Source organism: Emys orbicularis, chromosome 2, assembly GCF_028017835.1.
Source record: "Emys orbicularis isolate rEmyOrb1 chromosome 2, rEmyOrb1.hap1, whole genome shotgun sequence".
Taxonomy (NCBI): Eukaryota; Metazoa; Chordata; order Testudines; family Emydidae; genus Emys; species Emys orbicularis.
The window spans coordinates 231,401,200-231,420,869 of NC_088684.1; the positions used below are offsets into that span (position 1 = coordinate 231,401,200).

Consider the following 19,670-nt stretch of genomic DNA (forward strand, 5'->3'; position numbering starts at 1 on the left):
ACTGTCTAACATAAGCAAATGTCTTATTCTGTATGTCAGGGTTAGGAAATTGCCTGAATGTAGTAAAGGTGTGTTTAAATGTAATTTAGTGCCTAAGCACACGCTTAGCTCAAAGTATGAGTTGTCCCACTGACTTCAAAGAAAATATTCACATGCTTAACGTTAAGCACTTAAATACTTTAACCCGAGTAAGGCCTTGATCAGCTAAACACTTGGTCTGTAAGCCATCTTTTGTAGCATGCACTTTGCAGTGTTAGAGAACTGCCATGTATTTCACAATTTCAAGCCCGATCATGTTTGGTAATAGAACATGATCTCTGATGGGAGTTGAATTCCTTCCATATACAGCAGAAATAGAACAGTATGGCATCTAAAATATCTGGTAATAAGTCAGTTTAGACCTCCCCCTCAGTTTTCTCTTTATGCTCAAGAAGAGGCGGCGGGGGGGGGGGTGCTTCCCCTTTATTGTAGCTTATTTTAGAGTATCAGTGGACTCACTGGCTAATGTCTTGAATAAACAAGAGTTGGCAGGGGTCAGGGGTTTTGATCTTGATGTATGTGGTCACACTGCTGAAAATTGCTAGTCAGTTTCTCGGCATTTCAGATATTCAGTCTTGATACTGTACTTGAACTGATATACCTGTGAAGATGGTTAGTTTCAAGATTGTGGGAAGAAGTTGATGCTCGGAATGGAGCTATCCAAGAAAGGAGAAAACTATAATTCTCTCTTGTGCATGCTGGTTTTGGTACAATGTGAGATGCTTGCATGCAAAAATATTTTATGGAAATGGCCAGTTCAGGGCATAATGCAATACAGTCCCCCAAAAGCCTGGTAACTACTTTTTTTTAAAGGCATGGGATTTCTGAACGTTCCATGTAGCTTACTGTAGTAAAGCCGTGAGATATGACTATGGCTGTGCTATTTCAGCCATAACAATTTCATAGCCTTGAAAAATCTCTTGCTTCTCTCCTGTGTTCTGTAAGAAAGTGAAAGGGGGGGAAGGAGGGAAGTAAGGTGTTCCCTCATCTGAAACGAATACAATCAACCATGTCAAATTACTTCAGTAGTTCAAAGTTAAAATTGAAATTGTGGCATCAGTAAACACGTTCCTCCTTTATGTGGCACTTTGCATGATCGGATGCAGAGCCGCTGAGGTGTAAACTGAGAAATGTGTGCATACAATTTTGTTTGTTTAATACAGCTTTCCCCACCCAAATTTTTCCTTGTAACAGGAGCCTGCTGACCAGGAATATTTTGGAGCGTTTTTATCACTCTCAGAAGTGAGGAAAGCTATCCATGTAGGAAATCTTACCTTCCATGATGGGTCTACAGTTGAGAAGCATTTGCTTGAAGATGTGATGAAGACAATAAAGCCATGGTTGGCTGTAATTATGGATAATTACAGGGTAAGAAAGTAATAGCTTCTAACTTCCTACTCTGGAGGTATATCTTCACTACAGAATTAACCCAGGCTCTTACCCCTAACCTGCTCCGGTGTGTGCACACAAACCTCGGACCTGAGTTTGGTGCTTTCAGCCCAGGCTAACTGGTCCATCCTGGGGTCTAAGCTAAAGTTCAGGTGCTATTATCACTTCAGACTGTAACCCACCCACTTTGCAGGCAGGATGTAATCTACCTAGTGCTGGTAGCCCATTGGAAGAATCAAAAATAGCTTGGTATCAGGAATGAATAGATGAAAGTTGTAGCAGTAAATTTTTGGTAAACAAGATTGTGTCTTGGTAGTTGTTCAACTATCTGAGCTCTGACATGGCTGAATTGTCATAAAGTGGGCAATAATGCACCTAGAAATATAGTTGGGGGTTAACACATCATAATTTATTGTGGGGGATATGTGAAGAAAAAAGAATGCCATGTGGTACTTGTAGTGATGGGAATGGAGCCAGCTGGTCTTTAACAGAGCATAATAACATAAAGATTAAGAGCTACATACCTGGTGTTTTCCCACTGGACGCTTGGAATTGTATCAAGAATGCACACAACCATTATTTGTAGCACCCAGTCTATTCTTAGTTACACCATTATCATTTTTCTTTTGACAACGTGGCATTAACTAATAATCTGATTTGAAAAAAAAATTAAAATCAAGCTTTTAATGCTCTGTCTAGCCTATTGAAAAGTCGAGGGCCCAGATCATCCATTATGGCTGAGGGGGATGGCCCAGTGCAGTTTGGGAGAGGTCAGAGTGAAAAGGTGGCCTTTATGTTCCTCAGTCCTGGGCGAGTCCTGTACTGGGTTCAGTCCTCTGGCCTAATATATCAGATTTGAAGGCTGCTTTGAAGTTGCACTGGCTGCCAGCAGCCCCAAGGGCGCAATATGGCAGCCAGGGATCAGCGTTGCATAGGCGAGCTCTGGCCCCATTTGCGATGTTGGGAGCAAAACAGCTTCAGGACATCCCAGGAGCTGGGCCAAGATTCTTAAATGTAGCTGTGATGCCAAGGGATGTGAGCTCAGAAAAAAGTGCAGATTTCTTGTTATGAAACTACAGTAGTCATTTTCCTCAACTCAGTCGTCTGAGGTAAGAAGCACTCGTTACAAAACTGTGAGTTTATTTCAGTTTTTAAATCTCTCCTCTTCTGAAAGTTTGTCATGTCTAATTTATTTTGCTCATCTGTGGCTCTCTTTTTTGCTATATATCTCTTGGGAACTTAACACAGTATTCAAGCTATACAATTGATTATATAATGATTTCAATACTTTCTATCTCATTCTTTATATAATATATACTTTATTTACCTGTTTGACAATTGCTGTCCATTTAGCAGATATTTTCATTGAGTTGTCCACAGTAATACCCAACAGGTGTTAGTAGTTACAACTAATTTAGAACCTAGCACAATATGCTTTATTTTCCATTTGTCAAAACTGAATTTCACCTGTTGTTAATGCTGTCTGGTTGCCTAGTTGTGTGTGTTCTCTCTGAAGTTCCTCAATTTTCTCCAGTCTCAACTAAGTAATAATTTTGTATCCTTGGGGAAATTTTGCCACCTCACTCTTCATCCCTCTTCTGGATCACTAATGCGTAGATTCAGCACTGTTTCCTTTATCTGTCTCTGGGGTGCTCCACTATGATTTTTTTCCAAACTGAAAACAGGCTGTTCATTCTTACTCCTTGTTTTCTGCCTCTCGGCCAGTTTTTTATACATTACAATACTTTTATCATTCATTAGCTCCTTAGCTATTTGCTCTTCAAATTCCTTCTTTCTCTCTTAATTCCCATCTTCTGTTTTTCCTGCCATGTCTTGTTCCTTTCACTTGGCCTGAATTTCTATTTTCTGAAGGATACCTGTGTGTCTCAACTAACCTTCAGTTTGCCATTAAACCAAACCTAGAGTTGTTTGCTTCCTTTTTTGTTTAGTTGTATGCCTACCTCCTGTAACTCTTTTGCAGAAGCAGCACTTGTGGTTACATAACTGATCTTACATTTCTTAAGCAAAACAAAATGATCCGTTGCATAAGAACTACTCAACAGGAAGAGCAGGACAGGCAAAACTGGTGGGAAAAGTGCAGTTTTAGTGGGTGGGGAATGTGGAGGTCAGGAGCTAGGGAAACTACCCAGTATGTTCTGGCTGCTTTGTGCTTCTCTAGACTGGGGTGCAGGACCCAGAGTTTACTGGTGAATCAGACCGTGAAAGTTACAGTTCAAGGAGAAAAAGGTTGTAATGTTCATGCTACATACCTTTAAATAATTAAATAGCACATTGTAGCATTTTCTTTAGGATTCTACATGTATGAAATATTTAATTCTAAAAACAGGAATTCCCACAAAAATTGCATTAAATTGGAGTTAAGGTTGTGAATATATCAGTAATTTCAGTTAAAATTTTATAGTGATATAATTATACAAGAAACAAGTATTACAAACCATGAAATTCAGAGTTCAGGTTCAACTTAAAAGAAATTATGTATTTTCATATCTTAACATAAAAGTACTCAAACAACTTTAACTCTGCCCTATAGGGACACTGGGAGGGAAATAGCCAATAGAAACTGAAAAAAAATCTGTCTTTTAAAAAAATCAGTTTAATCTGTGAATAAGAACACTAAAAGATAACACTAATTGTATGCTTATTGCATGGCATCAAAACAGGGCAGAGTTAAGGTTGTTGAAGTGTGATATTCTTTTAGAAAATGAGATGCCAGAGGATCTCTGCAGAAGTCTGGAGTATTAGCAATGTACATATTTCTTTACTACGTAGGAATGCAACATGATTACAGTAATGTACAAAAGGTTTTCTGGGGAAAAATCCCTTCGATATAATTCTTGCTTCAGAAGGACTACTGGAATTACTGGTAAAAAGTGGAGAGAAAGCAAAGTGAGTGATTCTAAATGGACACTTTCTCTGCATACTATATTCTTGCTGGAACACCAGATGGGTAATTTCTGTCAACATATTTATTTTGATAGATTGCTATTACAAGAGGGGTAGTTCAAATGCATTGGGAAGGCTCTTGGCTAGAACAGCTTACAGCTCAGACTAGTAAAGTAGAATGGGTCCTCATGGGAAGCAGAACCTCATAAATCTCTTGCTGTTTCCTCTTTTCAGATTCTTCTCAGATATTTAGTATGTTCCAGAAGACTGAAAAGGGTTTTGACTGCTGTTTCCTATTTTTTACCGAAGACAAAGGCTGCAAAATCTTATCTAAAATATTTTCACTACTTGCAAACTGGACAAGCGTTTGATTTGTGTGTGCGCACACATGCTTGTCTATGCATTTGGGTTTTTGGCTCTAATTCCCCACACTGCTTCCAAATAGTGGGATTTTATCAAGCTGCCTTGCTTTAATTTGGGTAACCTTTTCCCCCTCTTGCAGCTGCCTAAGAACTTTACTGAAATGTTTACAGACTTCTATCAAGCTTTTGCCAGAAGATGTTTTATCTTGTCACTTTTAAGGAAATATTATACCAACAGGTTCAGACAGCAAGTAAAACATGGCACATGTGCAACTTGGCCATCTTTCAGTACTCTCCTATAACATTGGCTCTATTGTTCTTTATGAAACCAGGGAAAGACCTCAGGAACTAACGCATGCATATTTGGTCTTCAAGATGTTGGCTGCTGTTTTCTTAATTGAAATAAGAGATGCACTGTACACTCTATTTTTCAAAACCTTATCACTGGATGAGATGGAAGTTTCTTAGAGTGACTTTCATTTAGTGAATTGTCCTGTTAAGCAAGATTTTGAAGATTACACTGGTACCACTTGTTGATATTGGCAGAGGGATGGGATAATCGAGACACAGTGTAGCACGGTTGCTATGTTGCATAAGAGGCAAATCATGCTTGTCTCATGGTGTCGCAATGGCTGTGAATCATCTGAACCCGGTATTTGTGTGGCAAAGAATTATGGTGGGCTACTTTTGGCTCTCTGGTCTCTTGGCAAACTGTCTTTTTGCCTGTTGCAGCAGTTATTTGGGAAGGATTAGCTATTATGGTTACTGGCACTTCATTCTCTGGTCTTCGCTTTCCATCTTGATTTATGCAATTGGGACATCAGGTGGCTGTTGAAATCATTTGTCATATTTGGATGTTGTCCACCATTCTCTTAATAGAGCCATTTTGCAGAGGATGCAGTGCTTATGAGTGCACTTGAGTACAGATGTGCAAATAAATAGGAATAAAGGAAATACTTAACTTTCATTTTGGTGACTATGTAGCTCTGGGAAGCTGTTGTACTACAAGGAGGGAAATATGAATGGAAAAAGGTCAAAGTTTAGTAGTAGTAATCTTAAATGTCAGAATCTACATATGCCCCCATCCCGTTGCATAACGAATTGCACTGCAGAAAGCTTCTGTAAAAGATCTGTGTCCCCTCTCCAGGAAAGGACTACTGCATCTACATAATAACAATTTCATCCATTGGTCTGAAAGCACTTGCAAAGGTGGGCAAGCATTATTGTCCTCATTTTGCAGTTGAGGAAACAAAGCAGAGATGTCGTGACGTGCCCAAGGTCCTGCGGCTACTCAGTGGTAGAATAATAAATAGAATGCAGCTTTACTGAATTCCAGTTTGGTGCCTCATCCACTGGGCCATGCTGCTTCCATTACTTTGTGTTCATATGAAAAATTATATTGAAAGGAACACTTAAAGCTCAGGAAATGCCAAAACTAAGGCTGCGTACATGGTCTTAGTTCTACCTCATGTGCATGACTATGTTCTTTAATTGCACAATATCATTCATTACACATTCTGCTCTACAGAGGGCTTAGATGTGGTCAGTTGAACAGCAGCATAAATTCATATTTATCCTGTGGTAACTGCAAATAGAATATGGCCAAAAATAAAGCACAGGTCTGCATGACTCCTATCCTGCTGTGCATTGTCCAGTCTGTGCACTGAATGAGGCTGGGGGTCTGCAGGAGGCAACTGTATGTAACCATACAAGTATAGACTATCGTAATTCATATATCCAAGGAGGCAGAATTAAGATTCTGTGGGCAACATTAACTTGGCTTATTTCAGAGAGCAGTAGTAATCCAGTAGTGCCTCTCATCCAAGAATCTCATAGCCCCTCGTAAGCGTTAACTACTCCTTATTTCAGTGGTGGTGGTTTTTCCCCACTTTCAGATTGGGTGTGGGATGCAGAGAGATTGTGACTTGGAGATTGTGACATGGAAGGCTGTGGCAAGACAGATTAAAGATTCTCTCTCTCTCTCTCTCTTCCCCTCCCCACCCCGATCTCTTGATTCCCAGGCTTATGCTTTAACCAGAATACTTTTTTCTTGATGTTTGTGAATGCTACAAATATCATTTTTCCAGTGCTGCGGTTTGCTTTCTTTCAAGGTTCATGCTTCCAGTTTGTATGAGACATTTTTAAATAGGTGTTCTTTGTAGATGCACCTTTCTCATCATCCAAACTTTATTTGCTGTGACTGCTGATTGTTGGATGCCCTAGATATTGAAATCCACTTATGGTGGCTACTTAGAAGATTCTCTTTTCAGCAGATGAACTCATCCATCTAATAAACTAGATTATCATGAACTGAATACTGTTGAGGCTAGAGTGGAAAATGGTGCTTGCTCTAATTGGAGCTAAGATTACTATGAAACCATAGGCATTTCCTGTTGCCAAGATATTGTGTTGGTCCCTGAAAACTTTGTAGGCCAGTGTTGGAATGTTGTTGATCACCTCTGAAGAGTTACATTAGAGAGGTTAACTTGCCTTGGGGTTAGGGCTTAGTATTGCAGTGTTTAAGAGTTCATCTAGTCAGGAAATTGTGGCTGTAAAGTTACATAGCCCTGTCACTTATCGTTACACAGCTCATTAAATCACAGCTAATTGCATCTTCACTCTTCCCCAGTATTCAAGTCTTAATGTTTCTCTGCCTAATTAGCACATTGAAAGTTTAAAATCCATACCATTGTGCTTATTTTACTTGCTTATTCTACACTAAACCATAAAATTTGGATGTCAAACTTGTTCTGATGAAAGGAAAACTGCACTCAGCTTATTCTGTTCAGTAGCCTGAAAGTTCACGAGGTAAGTGCTTATCACTTAATTATTAATCTGAAGTGTATTTGAAATTGGATTTTTTTGAGGCCACTATGCACTACTTCAGTTTGCTAAACATTTGCCTCTTTATCCTTTTTGCTACCTGTTGCAGTTCTCACTCTCTCGTGAATACATTATCTATTTAGACTGTAAGTTCTTTGGTGCAGGAACATTATCTCTAAATCACCTATCATTGTTTTGGCACCATATCAATATACTGGAAACAGTCAAGCTATGTCTCTCTTGTGACAATGGAAGAGACGTTTCAGATGTATACGATAAAACCATATGGGTAATTGATCTAAATGGGAATTCACTTTGAGGATCACATCCATATAGTTCATTAGAATCCCAAAAGTAATCTTCCAAATCCAAAAAGGTCTTTTGCCAACTCCTGAACTCAAAAGCACACTGTAATACATAATATGTTCAATTTAAAAGAATAGCATCTAACTTGGACTTTCAATAGAACTATTTTATTACGTACAAGGATCGCAGAGTAAAAGCAAAGAATAATTGAGTTGATCATAATTACATGTTTATTTGCTACAGCAACAGTATATGAACCAGAATGTGCCAGCATTTTATTTTATTTTATTTATTGTAGTGAGGGCTTTTTAAGATGTGAATTACGCCACACTTACTTTTGTCCTAGCTTGAAGTCTTAGCATCTGCTTTCCCTTTAAGGAAATAAATATCTTTTAGTCATGTCTGAATGAGAATGAAGCAGATAAAAGTATCCTTCTTACTCTCCCTCATACATCCTTTTAAATTGACAGTATTTTTAAAATATAAAAACCATTAGATTTGAAAAAACAGACACAGATCTGCTATACAAATTTTCTTAGGAATTAATTTAGTCTGGACACTTGGAATTGCAATTTGCACTTAAATTGCAGAACTGCTGTCTTTTGGCCCTAGGGGTTACAGAACTTTCTGCTTTTCAATAACCATTATTCAAATTTGATCTACAAGACCCAAAACTTCTTTTTAAATGAATTTCCATTTGGTACATTTCTTAGCTGAACTTCGTCTGCTAGTTATGTAATCTTGCAATTTTCTTTGAAAGAATAAGTGCACATTTGTAGTGTGTTTTATTTCATGTTTTTTTTACTAAATGTTGCTACTGGTTAAACTAGATAAATTGTGTTCAGAATATCCTGCCTACCAAATAGCTATCTTTTAAACCACTCTTTGTGCTCAGATAAAGTATTCTAGATCAGTGCTAGGGGAATTAACATAAAATTACAGCTCAAACCAAATAAGCAATAGACAGATTTAAAAAAATTGCAGTTAGAGAGCATGCATAAGGCAATTCAGACTTGTTGAATTAAGTTTCTGACGAGGATCGTATTTGGTATGAATTTAGAATAATTTAGAATAATTCCTGTGAAGTCAAATAATCTGATGCAGTTTGAACTCTGGTTGAGCCATATAATTTGGGATGGTCATTGGGTTCAGGTGAAGCAGACAAAAATTGAGAATCTACCTTCAAGCAGGATGAGGAGTTCACTAGAGAGAGAGAGAGCTATCAGTCCATAGCAGTTTACATCCATTCCCTTAAGATTTAACCTGGTTGGATGTTTTTGGAGCTCAGTATTTTATGGCTATATTCTGGGTAATGAAAAAGATGGAGGCTGTGGGAGCAAGAAGTAAGCTAATTGGGAAGATAGAAAACTCAGTAGAGTTTGGGCATATTATAAAAATCTACTACTAGATGCGAGAGGCTGACCACTAGGCTAGTACTTTTATTTTAGCTTTCCCTTAAACTACCCACGGATTGAATCTCTAATAGAGTACGGCAATTAGCACATGCAAGTTGGTGATGCCAGTTGTTGATGGCTGGATAGGAATTGTTGATTGTCCCAAGACGATCTTGGTACAGTTCTTCCTGCTGAGGTCTTGGACCCTTGGAACACTCTTCCCATGGGATCTGTTGTAGTGCATCACTGGCTTCTTGCGAGGCAGAAATGAAGGCATTTTAAAATTATTCCTGTGTTTTGTTATCCTGATTTGTATTGTAGGTGTACTGGGAGTGGTGGTTTTTTTTTATTTTCCACGTGGGATTTATTTCAGTGGATTGTTTTATCTGGCAAACTTTTGTAAATTTACAAAATGTTTCAAAAATTAAAATGTCTAATTATTGTTCCCTGTGGTATATCGCCTCAGAAGCTGGAGATGTTTCTGAGTCCTGGCTGGGGGTGAGTTGAGTCAAACTTGCATCTGTTTAAGGAAGGCCGTATTTTTTCCCTTGTAAAATCTTGTTCACGTGACTATCTTATTATTCAAAAGAATAAATTCGGCTTCTGTTGACTGGCCATAAAGTGTGGTTGTATGATATTTGTCTGTTTATTAATTCTTCTATCTCAAATGTTAACGAATTAGACTCATAATACCCTAGTGAGATAGGTATTATCTGCATTTGCATGGGAAAACGAAGGTTCAAAGAAGTTAAACGATCTTGGGCAACGTCACACAGAGAGTCCCAGGAGAGCTCTGAATGTTTTCCTGATCTACATAAGACTTGCCTAGTCAAAATCAGACCACTGCTGTAGCATTCTTGTTCTGATATAGAACAAGATACAGTTTTGTGAAGTCTGATCCTAGATCTCCTGCTCAGTATTGTGAATAGTACTTGCATGACAGTTCTATTTTTAACATCTAGTCACTTAGTACTCGAGACAGACATGAAGTATCATTATCTAGCCATCAGCAAAACAAATGAGACTTCTATATTACATCTGGAATGAATCAGGCTGTGTTCCAAAATCCTAGGGAAAAGCTAAGATAGCTTCATTTGGCTGTTTTGTACTGTAGCTCTGTTGAAGCCCTTTTCCCTTCCTCTGTTGACTGATGGTGAGGAATTGTATTCCTGTGTAGCTTTGCACAGGAATACAAATGTTCTGCTCTGTTTTTGCAGTTAATCACAGATTAGTTGTTAATCTGCATTAATTTATCAGGTACTAGAGGTCAAAAATCATCTTTCAGACCTATTTATTTCATTGCTTGTTATAATCCTCAACAAAAGGAGGCGTGGAGTGGAGAGAGGACCATTTAACATAATGAGGGAGAAGAATGATAATCTTTCGGAGACCCATTATTTTATAAAACTAAAATGTTCTTTTTGGACCCATTTTGTAATGCTTGTATTGGTGGGGTCCCATCATGGTTCCATGTTTACTTATTGAGCATTCTGCAGCTGATTACTGTTAGGCCTTGCTTTGTGAATGGAAAATCTGAAGATGCTGCCTCTTCCTTGCATTAATTATTTTACCAAAAAAAACCAGTTAACTCCTGTGACAGCTTGGGGATATGTCTGGGTCAAACTATGAACTCCATATTGTTTGGATGAACCTTTTTTTTTCTTCTTTTTTTCCCAGGGGCTCTGCTTTGTACTGTAACCTCCTTTATGGATTAGAGCATCCATTTTGTAACAGGCTTAATACCTAAGTGGAAAGACTGTCTGAGAACCTATGGCAGAGCCACCATAGATGTTAATGACTCTCCCCGATTGGAATAATGCATTTTCTACTGGTAGGGCCATTGACTTTGAATGATTCTACACAGAAACTGAAGGGGAGGGGAATGTGGCTGGAGCCCATAACTCCCCATCTGAAGCACATGAGCAAAATGGGGAAAGACACTGTTTTAAAAGGTGGTTGGTTCTCTAAGCAAGGGGGCTAACCACCGCCACATGCAAGAAGATAGAACTAAGGAATGCAGGAAGCAGGGCCAGCTCCAGGGTTTTGGCCGCCCCAAGCAGCCAAACAAACAAACAAAAAAGCCGCGATCGCGATCTGCGGCGGCAATTCGGCGGAAGGTCCTTCCTCGGAGCGGGAGTGAGGGACCATCCGCCGAATTGCCGCCGAACAGCTGGACGTGCCGCCCCTCTCTGGAGTGGCCGCCCCAAGCACCTGCTTGGTAAGCTGGTGCCTGGAGCCGGCCCTGGCAGGAAGGGCTGCCTGGCCTAAGGACATTGACCAAACCCAGGACTAACAGTAGGGGTGAGATTAGATGGAACATGGAGGTGGAGCAAAAGCTGCATTCGGGATTTTGTTTTACCAAGATTTGTAACTCTGTAGTGTACTTAAAGATTAATAGATTATAGGGCCATAAGGGACCATTATGGTCACCTAGTCTGGCCATAGGACTTCCCTGAACTAATGCCTATTTGATCTAGAGGGTATCTTATTTTTTAAAAAACATTTTTTTTTTTTTAATTTTAAATTTTTAAATTTACAAGGTTTCAGAATCCATCACAACCCTTGGTAGGTTACTCCAGTGGTTAATTACCTTCCTGGAGCGGCGCGGGGACAGGGCAGGCATGCAGGGAGCCTGCCCTGGCCCCGGTGCCTGCTGCTGCCACCCTGGAGCCGCTTTAGGTAAGCGGCGCGGGGCCGGAGCCCGAACCCCTCCTGCACCTCGCCCCCCTCCCTGCCCTAAGCCCCCTGCCTGCACCCTGCACCCCTGTGCACCCCAACCCCCTGCCCTGAGCCCCCTCATACACCCCGCACCCCTCCTCTGCCCCAATCCCTTGCCCCGAACCCCTTCCCGCACACCGCACCCCCTCCCACACTCCCTCCTGCACCCCAACTCCCTGCCCCGGCCCTGCATACAATTTCCCCATCCAGATGTGGCCCTCGGCCTAAAAAGTTTGCTCACCCCTGCTCTATTACCATATCTCTGTTCCCATGTAGTCACTTCGGTCACCCCTTAATCTTCTCTTTAATAAGCTAAATAGATTGAGCTCCTTGAGTCCATCTCTGTAAGACATATCTTCTAATCCTCTTATTCTTAATTCCAAAAGGATCTTGATAAATAGGAGAGGATTCAGAGTAGGGTTACCATCCGTCCGTATTTCCCCGGACATGTCCGTCTAAATAGCCGTCCGGGAGGAACTGGTAACAAAGTTAAAATGTCCGGGGGTTTTTTCTCCCTCGCCTCCCTCCCTCCCTTCCATGCAGAGTGCGGCTGCTGATTGGGCGGCTGGGCCGATTGAGCCGCTCCCATTGGCCTCCAGCAGCCAGAGCCCTCCCCTGCTCCCCCCTCCCTCTGTCTGCAGCCCTGTGTAACACACAAACCGACCCACCGGGCAGCGTGTTTTGCAAACATGTGGAGCCAGAATGGTAAGGGGAGTCCGGGGGGGGGGCAGTCAGGGAGCGGGGGAGTGTTGGATGGGTCCCCGGCCTCCATCTGCCACCCCCCCTCCGCGTGTGTGTCCCCTCCCTGCCTGCCTCTCCCTTGCCTGCTTGTACTGCCAGAGCCAGCAGCAACTGCTGTCTGCTGCCCCCGGGTCCTAGCGTCCCCCATCCCACTAATGGGAAGACAGGCTGCCCTTACCCTGCCCTTCCACCCTAGCCCCGAGCCTCTCCAATGCCCCAAACCCCTCATCCCCAGCCCTCATCCCCCCGCACCCTAATCCTCTACCCCAGCCCTGAGCCCCCTCCTGCATCATGAACCCCTCATCCTCAGCCCCAACCAGAGCCCTCATCCCCCCACATCCTAATCCTCTGCCCCAGCCCTGAACCCTCATCCCCCCGCACCCTAATCCTCTGCCCCAGCCCTGAGCCCCCTCCTGCATCATGAACCCCTCATCCTCAGCCCCAACCCTCATCCCCTGCACCCTAATCCTCTGCCCCAGCCCTGAGCCCCCTCCTGCATCCTGAACCCCTCATCCCCAGCCCTCATCCCCCCGCACCCTAATCCTCTGCCCCAGCCCTGAGCCTCCTCCTGCATCATGAACCCCTCATCCCCAGCCCCAGCCAGAGCCCTCATCCCCCCACACCGTAATCCTCTGCTCCATCCCTGAGCCCCCTCCTGCGTCATGAACCCCTCATCCTCAGACCCACAGCCCTCACCCCTGCATCCCCTCCTATCCCCAAACTCCCTCCCAAACCTCCTCCCCCTTCCCACACACCCCCTCCTGCCTTCAAACTCCCTCCCAAAGCCTGCACCCCCTCCCTTTGCACCGCCTCCCACCCCCAAACTCCATCCCAGAGCCTGCACCCCTCACCCCCTCCTGCACACCCACCCCCCTGCCCCAGCCCGGAGCCTGCACCCAGCACCAAAACTCTATCCCAGAGCCTGCACCCTGCACCCCTCCTGCACCCTAATCCCCAGCCCAGGACCTGAACCCCAGACCTCCTCCCCCCACCCAACCCCCCTCCCAGAGCCTTAGGCAGGTGGGGGGGGGGGTTCTGGGCACCACCAAAATTTCTACAACCCTGCCACCCATGCGAGTGGATAAGGGTCAGGGCAGTCAGGGGACAAGAAACAGGGGGGGTTGGGGTTCTGAGGGGGGCAGTCAGGGGGTGGGAAGTGGGAGGGAGTGGATGGGGGCGGGGCGGGGCTTCCCCCCCCAGTGTCCTCTTTTTTGATTGTGGAAATATGGTAACCCTAATTCAGAGAAGAGCCATAAGAATGATTATGGTGTCTGTGGTAAAGAAATTCCTATCTAAGCCTATGTTCCTTGTTTTCCTGCCACATTGTTCCTGAAGTGTTGACCTATAAACTAGAGCTTCGATGGCCTCATAGACACATTTCTCCAGAGTCCAAGTAACTGGGGGCTCAAGAGGGCTGAGATGCTGGTTCCAAGGTCTAAAGTGGCTGAACTTCAGGGTCCTGTCAAACATGGAGTCTGCACCTGGGTGTGTGCCTGGGAGATATAGGCCTAGGAACAACGACCAGTCACTATCTGAACGTAGTGGGGTTTAGAAGTATGTGGGATCCCACAGTTGGGTCCACTCACAATAGACTGGTGTCTCTCCAGAGACAACCCACATTTAATTTTTCTTATGTGCTGTCAGGGAGAAAGAACATACTTTCAAGATTGCCTTCTTCACTCCCTCCTATGCCCTACCTTCCCCCATCTATTACTACACTCCTTCCAAAGCTGGTCATTCTTAATATGTTGGCTATAGAGGGGCAGGAAAGGTTGAGTGAAAGGAGGTGCTCTTGCCCCTCTCAGTAGTGGGAATGAAGAACTAGCTCAAGACTGTTTACACTGCTTCTACTATTTGATTAGTTTTGGACATTGTAACAGGGCATTCTGTCCCCCAAGGTTAGTTGTGGTCTGGGTCCAGCCAGGCCTATTCCAAGGTTCTCTCCCCTTAGGAACAGACATTCTGGGACTTGTGCATCTCTAGAAGGATCATGTAACCAAGTTGGAAGTGACACCAGGTGGGAATCAGAGGGGAGAGAGGTAGGCAATAATCCTGTCTGACAGGACCCCAGTGTAGAAGGCAAGCCATAGTAGTATGTAGTTAGTAGTATAGCCAGCGTGGAGCAGGAAGTGCTGGGCATATCTCTGTGGTAGGCTAGAGTGAGAGTCTAGGAGAGCTGAGAAGCATTTGGTTGGGAGGAGCTCCAGGCACTATTGCCAGTTCCAAAGGTTCAAAAATGATGAGTCAGATCCCATAAAATCATGAGACTATTTTATAGAAAAGATTATATTGTGGTTTTCATCTGTCTTTTGATTTTTGAATTCCCCTTACCGTGTGCGTGTGTGACAATTAGTGTTGTTAACACTCACACAGTTCTCAATGCAGTTAATTCTGCTCAGTCCCCCATCAGTTGTGACCTCCCAGCCTCACCTCTATTCCTCCTGCAGCTGCAGGGCATCGTCACACTCCCCCTTGCGCCTTCCCTGGCCAGGTGTTGCAGGGATGGGGGGAGAGAAGTGAAGGGAGTAGAGCTGCCTGGGGCTGCTTTAAAGCTTCTGCTCCGTTTCCCCTCCCTTCATGTGACAATGATGTCTGCTCCTGAGGAGAAAGGAGTGAGCTTTGCCTGCTTCTTTCAGCAGCCTTGATTAGCTGCTCTTCCCCAGGAGGCAGGGTAAATTAATGGAGATATCCTATCTCCTAGAACTGGAAGGGACCTTGAAAGGTCATCAAGTCCAGCCCCCTGCCTTCACTAGCAGGACCAAGTACTAATTTTGCCCCAGATCCCTAAGTGGCCCCCTCAAGGATTGAACTCACAACCCTGGGTTTAGCAGGCCAATGCTCAAACCACTGAGCTATCCCTCCCCCCAAGTAGTGGGGAAGGCAGCCAGTCAGAGGAGGCTTTCCCCGAGGTTAAGCTGAAATTTGTGAGAGAGGGGATGCTTCTTGCATCTGGCCCCATCGCTGGCCGAAATCCTGTGATTCCTGAAGAAATCATGAGAGTTGGCAACACTGCGAAGGGGCCAAGTAGGAGGCCTGGGTTGGAGCTCCATTAAGGGAGCTGGAGAAACAGCCAGGAGAGACAGAGCGAGCTTTGTGGCCTGCATCATCAGGACAAAGGAACTGATGGGAGATTGGGCATGGCCAAGGAACAAATGAACCCAGGCATGGCTAATGATAGTTATGGAGAGAAAGGTACTACAGGCACCCTGCATCAGTGGAAGGGGAAGGGGAAGGTTATTTTTCCCCTTCATGGGAAGGGGAAGGTTATTTTTCCCTGGAGAATGGGGAAGACAGACCTCCAGGAGTGGTCTGAGACCCAGCAAAAGAAGCTGGGTGGAAGTGTTACCCTGGATTTGAGAGGTGCGTGTACCCCCAGAATGTGATCAAGCCAATTGCAACCATATTATGTGCATTTAGCCACCATGAATTAATGAAATAGAACACCACATAGTTAAGGGTTAATTTGGAGACAGGCTTTTAGAAGCAAGATCATATTTAGGTGGCAGTTTCAGCTATCAGAATGGGAGGAGGGGACAGACAAGTAAACAACTGAGACTGAAAACCTTGGTGGTTGGAAAACCTTGAATCTAGACAACTCTGATATTAAAAGTTTATTGAAAGTTAGAAAAGTGATTATCCAGTAGGGGGTCATTATGACCTATGTGTTTTGTAGAAGTTAATTATAAAAGATTAGTTAATAGGGTGTACTTTGGAGCAGTCCTCTGAAGCCAACTTGAGAGAAGTTTTTCCTGACACATTTTCTCCCCAGTAGGTGAGCAACTGGCCACTGTTAATTACTCAGTACCGTTCCAGATGTTAGGTAAATATCTGGGATGTTCTAAGCCTGTTGCTTATGTCTTTGTGTGCTTAAATCTAATAAACTGCAGTGTTAGATAAGAGCACGCTTATTTGCATTAATCTTATCAGACGGAATTGCTGTGTTCCTATTGATTTATTCCTGACACTGCCTGAAGTGAAATAGTTAAGTTACCCCTTCTGAAAACCCAGGTAACAGAAGGACTGTGTGTGTTTTATTTGGATTTTGTTCCAATCTAGAAGGGGTGGACTTTTGTGTTAGACTGCAGAGTCAAAGTCCCACAGCAGCTTACAAGCCTGAGGGAAAATTCAGCTGATGTGCCCGATGCCAGATCAGTTAAACCACTTTTACAGCCACTACTTGAAGCTTTTTCCTTCTTTTATTGCCATTCTTTATGTATAAACTTTAAAATGTTAAAGGTGTTTCACAGCAACCTTGCTCATTACTTTTAGAGAGACAATAACCCCCTGATGTGCAACAGACTGTAACTGTACGTTTCCTGGGACTGTACATTTCCCTTTAAACTTGTCACTCTGTTCTGGAATTCTATTTTGTTTTCCTGTCATCGGGCAACAATTCGGAGACAGGTTCTTTCTTCCAGTTAGTTAAGCCTTTATGACGTCCCACTCCACACATTTGGTGCAATTATGCATCTTATTTTAACTATCAATACATTAGCTAAAACCTTACTCTGAAAAGGATAGGCACAAATTTAACTGCTCAAAAGTATATACAAATATTGTGGGGTGGTTTTTTTGAAATTCTGTGAGAACACAGCCTATTTATTTGATTAAAAAATCTTAACTGTGGAGTTCTGTTTTGTGTGGGAGTTCCCTCCATTTAAGAGAGTCTTGCATGAAAACCTCTTTCTTCCTCTTTGAAAATATTGTTCCAGGTCAGGAGAGAACATTGTGAATGGAGCTGTAAACACTTAAATCAACTTGTGTTTAAAATAAAAGATGGGGTTTTTTTATGTACATTAGAGAAAGCAATCACACTGCAGCACTCTTGCATAACTTTCATGAGACTGGTATTACTCAATATTACTTTTCATAGTTAGGACACTGCCTCTGTATCAGTTTGTGCATCCAAATATAAGCAGAAAATGAGCTTTGATTGTACTATTTTTACTGATTGATTGATCATGTTTATTACGGTAGTGCCTAAGGGCCAACCAAGAACAGGGCCCATTGTGCTAGGCACTGCACAAACACAGAGTTGTCCCTGCCCCAAACAGCTGATAATCTAAATGGACAAGACAGACGCAGGGTGGGGAACTAGGTATAACACACAAGCAGAATGAACTACATGATGGTGGCAAATGGCATGTTAATGCCATGATTTTATTTTTATTGATGGATTTACTTAGGAGCAGCTAAGTTAAATGGAAAGAAAAGGGAAGGGAGAGGGGACAGTGGGGGGGTCTGGGAGACAGAGCAGGGGAGAAGAGGGTAAGGAGTAGGTATGGAATGAAGCTGCGATTGAGGGACTATGAAGGGAGAGGGGGTTGTGAGGATCGGAGCAAAAAGCCAACCAGCAGGGCAGAGAAAGTCCAGTCAAAACTGTAGAAGGAGAAAAAGGGTTGGGGAAATTATTTGTTTTGCTTCTTTCTGTTTTTCTTGAACTAGCTTATTTGTTAACATAAGGAGCATGAGATGCCCTGTGGTTTGTTGTATAGAGCCCTGGACTGGGTGCCAAGACACTTGTATTCTCTTGTTCCTCTCTCTTGCACAAGATCGCTCAGCAGGTCTGTGTTGGTTTTCCCTCCTACCCTTCCCTGTGCCTCTGTTTTCCCTCCCACCCTTTGGCTGTCTCGTCTATTCAGATTGTAAGTTCTTTGTGGCAGGGGCTGACTTTTACTAGCCCTACCATAATACAAATAACAAATGTCCCTCCGTTTCTGTGATTCTTCAGCCTGTTCATTCAGACAATAGAGGACTTTCACTCTCTTCATAGGTTTTTGTTTTCCGTTAGTCTTCAAATGCCTCTGAGGAACTGGTAATGTGTGGTGTGTATCTACATTCACAGGCAGCTGAATTTCTTCTTGTCCAGAGAAGAAATAGGAGTGTACTCTGCCTAGTTACTCACATGAAGGGGCATTGGCACCAGATAATGTGTAGACAGCTGGATTTAGGGCTTCAGAAGCATGGGCATGATTATACCAAATTCTCTAGAGTAGACTGATCTTGGCTCTCTTTCCCCAAACCAGTGGAGAGCAGCAGGAGTATTGGGAAAGTGACCTTTGTTTTTCTAGAGCAGGGGTGGGCAAACTACGGCCTGGGGGCCGCATCCGGCCCTCCAGATGTTTTAATCCGGCCCTCAAGCTCCTGCTGGGGAGCGGGGTCCGGGGCGTGCCCTACTCTGTGTGGCTCCCGGAAGCAGCAGCATGTCTGTTCTCTGGCTCCTACGTGTAGAGTCAGCCAGGGGGCTTCATATGCCGCCCCCATCCCAAGCGCCTGTGGACAGGGCAGCATGCAGAGCCGCCTGGCTGCGCCTCCACAAAGGAGCCGGAGGGGGGACGTGCCGCTGCTTCTGGGAGCTGCTTGAGGTAAGCGTCGCCCAGAGCCTGCACCCTTGACCCCCTCCCGGGCCCCAACCCCCTGCCCCAGCCCTGATCCCCCTCCTGCCCTCTGAACCCCTCGGTCCCAGCCTGGAGCACCCTCCTGCACCCTCAACCCCGCACCCCCAGCCCCCTCCCGCACCCGAACTCCTCATTTCTGGCCCCATCCCAGAGCCTGCACCCCCAGCCGGAGCCCACACCCCAACCCCCAATTTCGTGAGCATTCGTAGCCCGCCATACAATTTTCATACCCAGATGTGGCCCTCTGGCCAAAAAGTTGGCCCACCCCTGTTCTAGAGGAAGCATAAGCAGAGCTTGTAGCCCATGGCTTCTCTCAGGAGACACTGCATCCAGTCTTCCTTAGATGGAGCTACTATAAGGTGGTTGCATAACTGGTTGGAAAATCGTTCCCAGAGAGTAGTAATCAGTGGTTCACAGTCATGCTGGAAGGGCATAACAAGTGGGCCCCGCAGGGATCGGTTCTGGGTCTGGTTCTGTTCAATATCTTCATCAGTGCTTTAGATAATGGCATACAGAATACACTTATATTGTTTGCGGATGATACCAAGCTGGGAGGGGTTGCAAGTGCTTTGGAGGATAGGATTAAAATACAAAAT

General features: G+C 43.8%; 1 protein-coding gene across 1 annotated transcript in view; it reads left to right on the plus strand.

The window, feature by feature from the left end:
• The window catches only part of CPVL (carboxypeptidase vitellogenic like), a 75,046-nt gene that overhangs the window by 32,920 nt on the left and 22,456 nt on the right, over positions 1-19,670 (plus strand). The window contains exon 10 of the mRNA XM_065399627.1: positions 1,234-1,407. Within this exon, the coding sequence (XP_065255699.1) occupies positions 1,234-1,407 (174 nt within the window). The remainder of the gene's footprint in view (positions 1-1,233; positions 1,408-19,670) is intronic.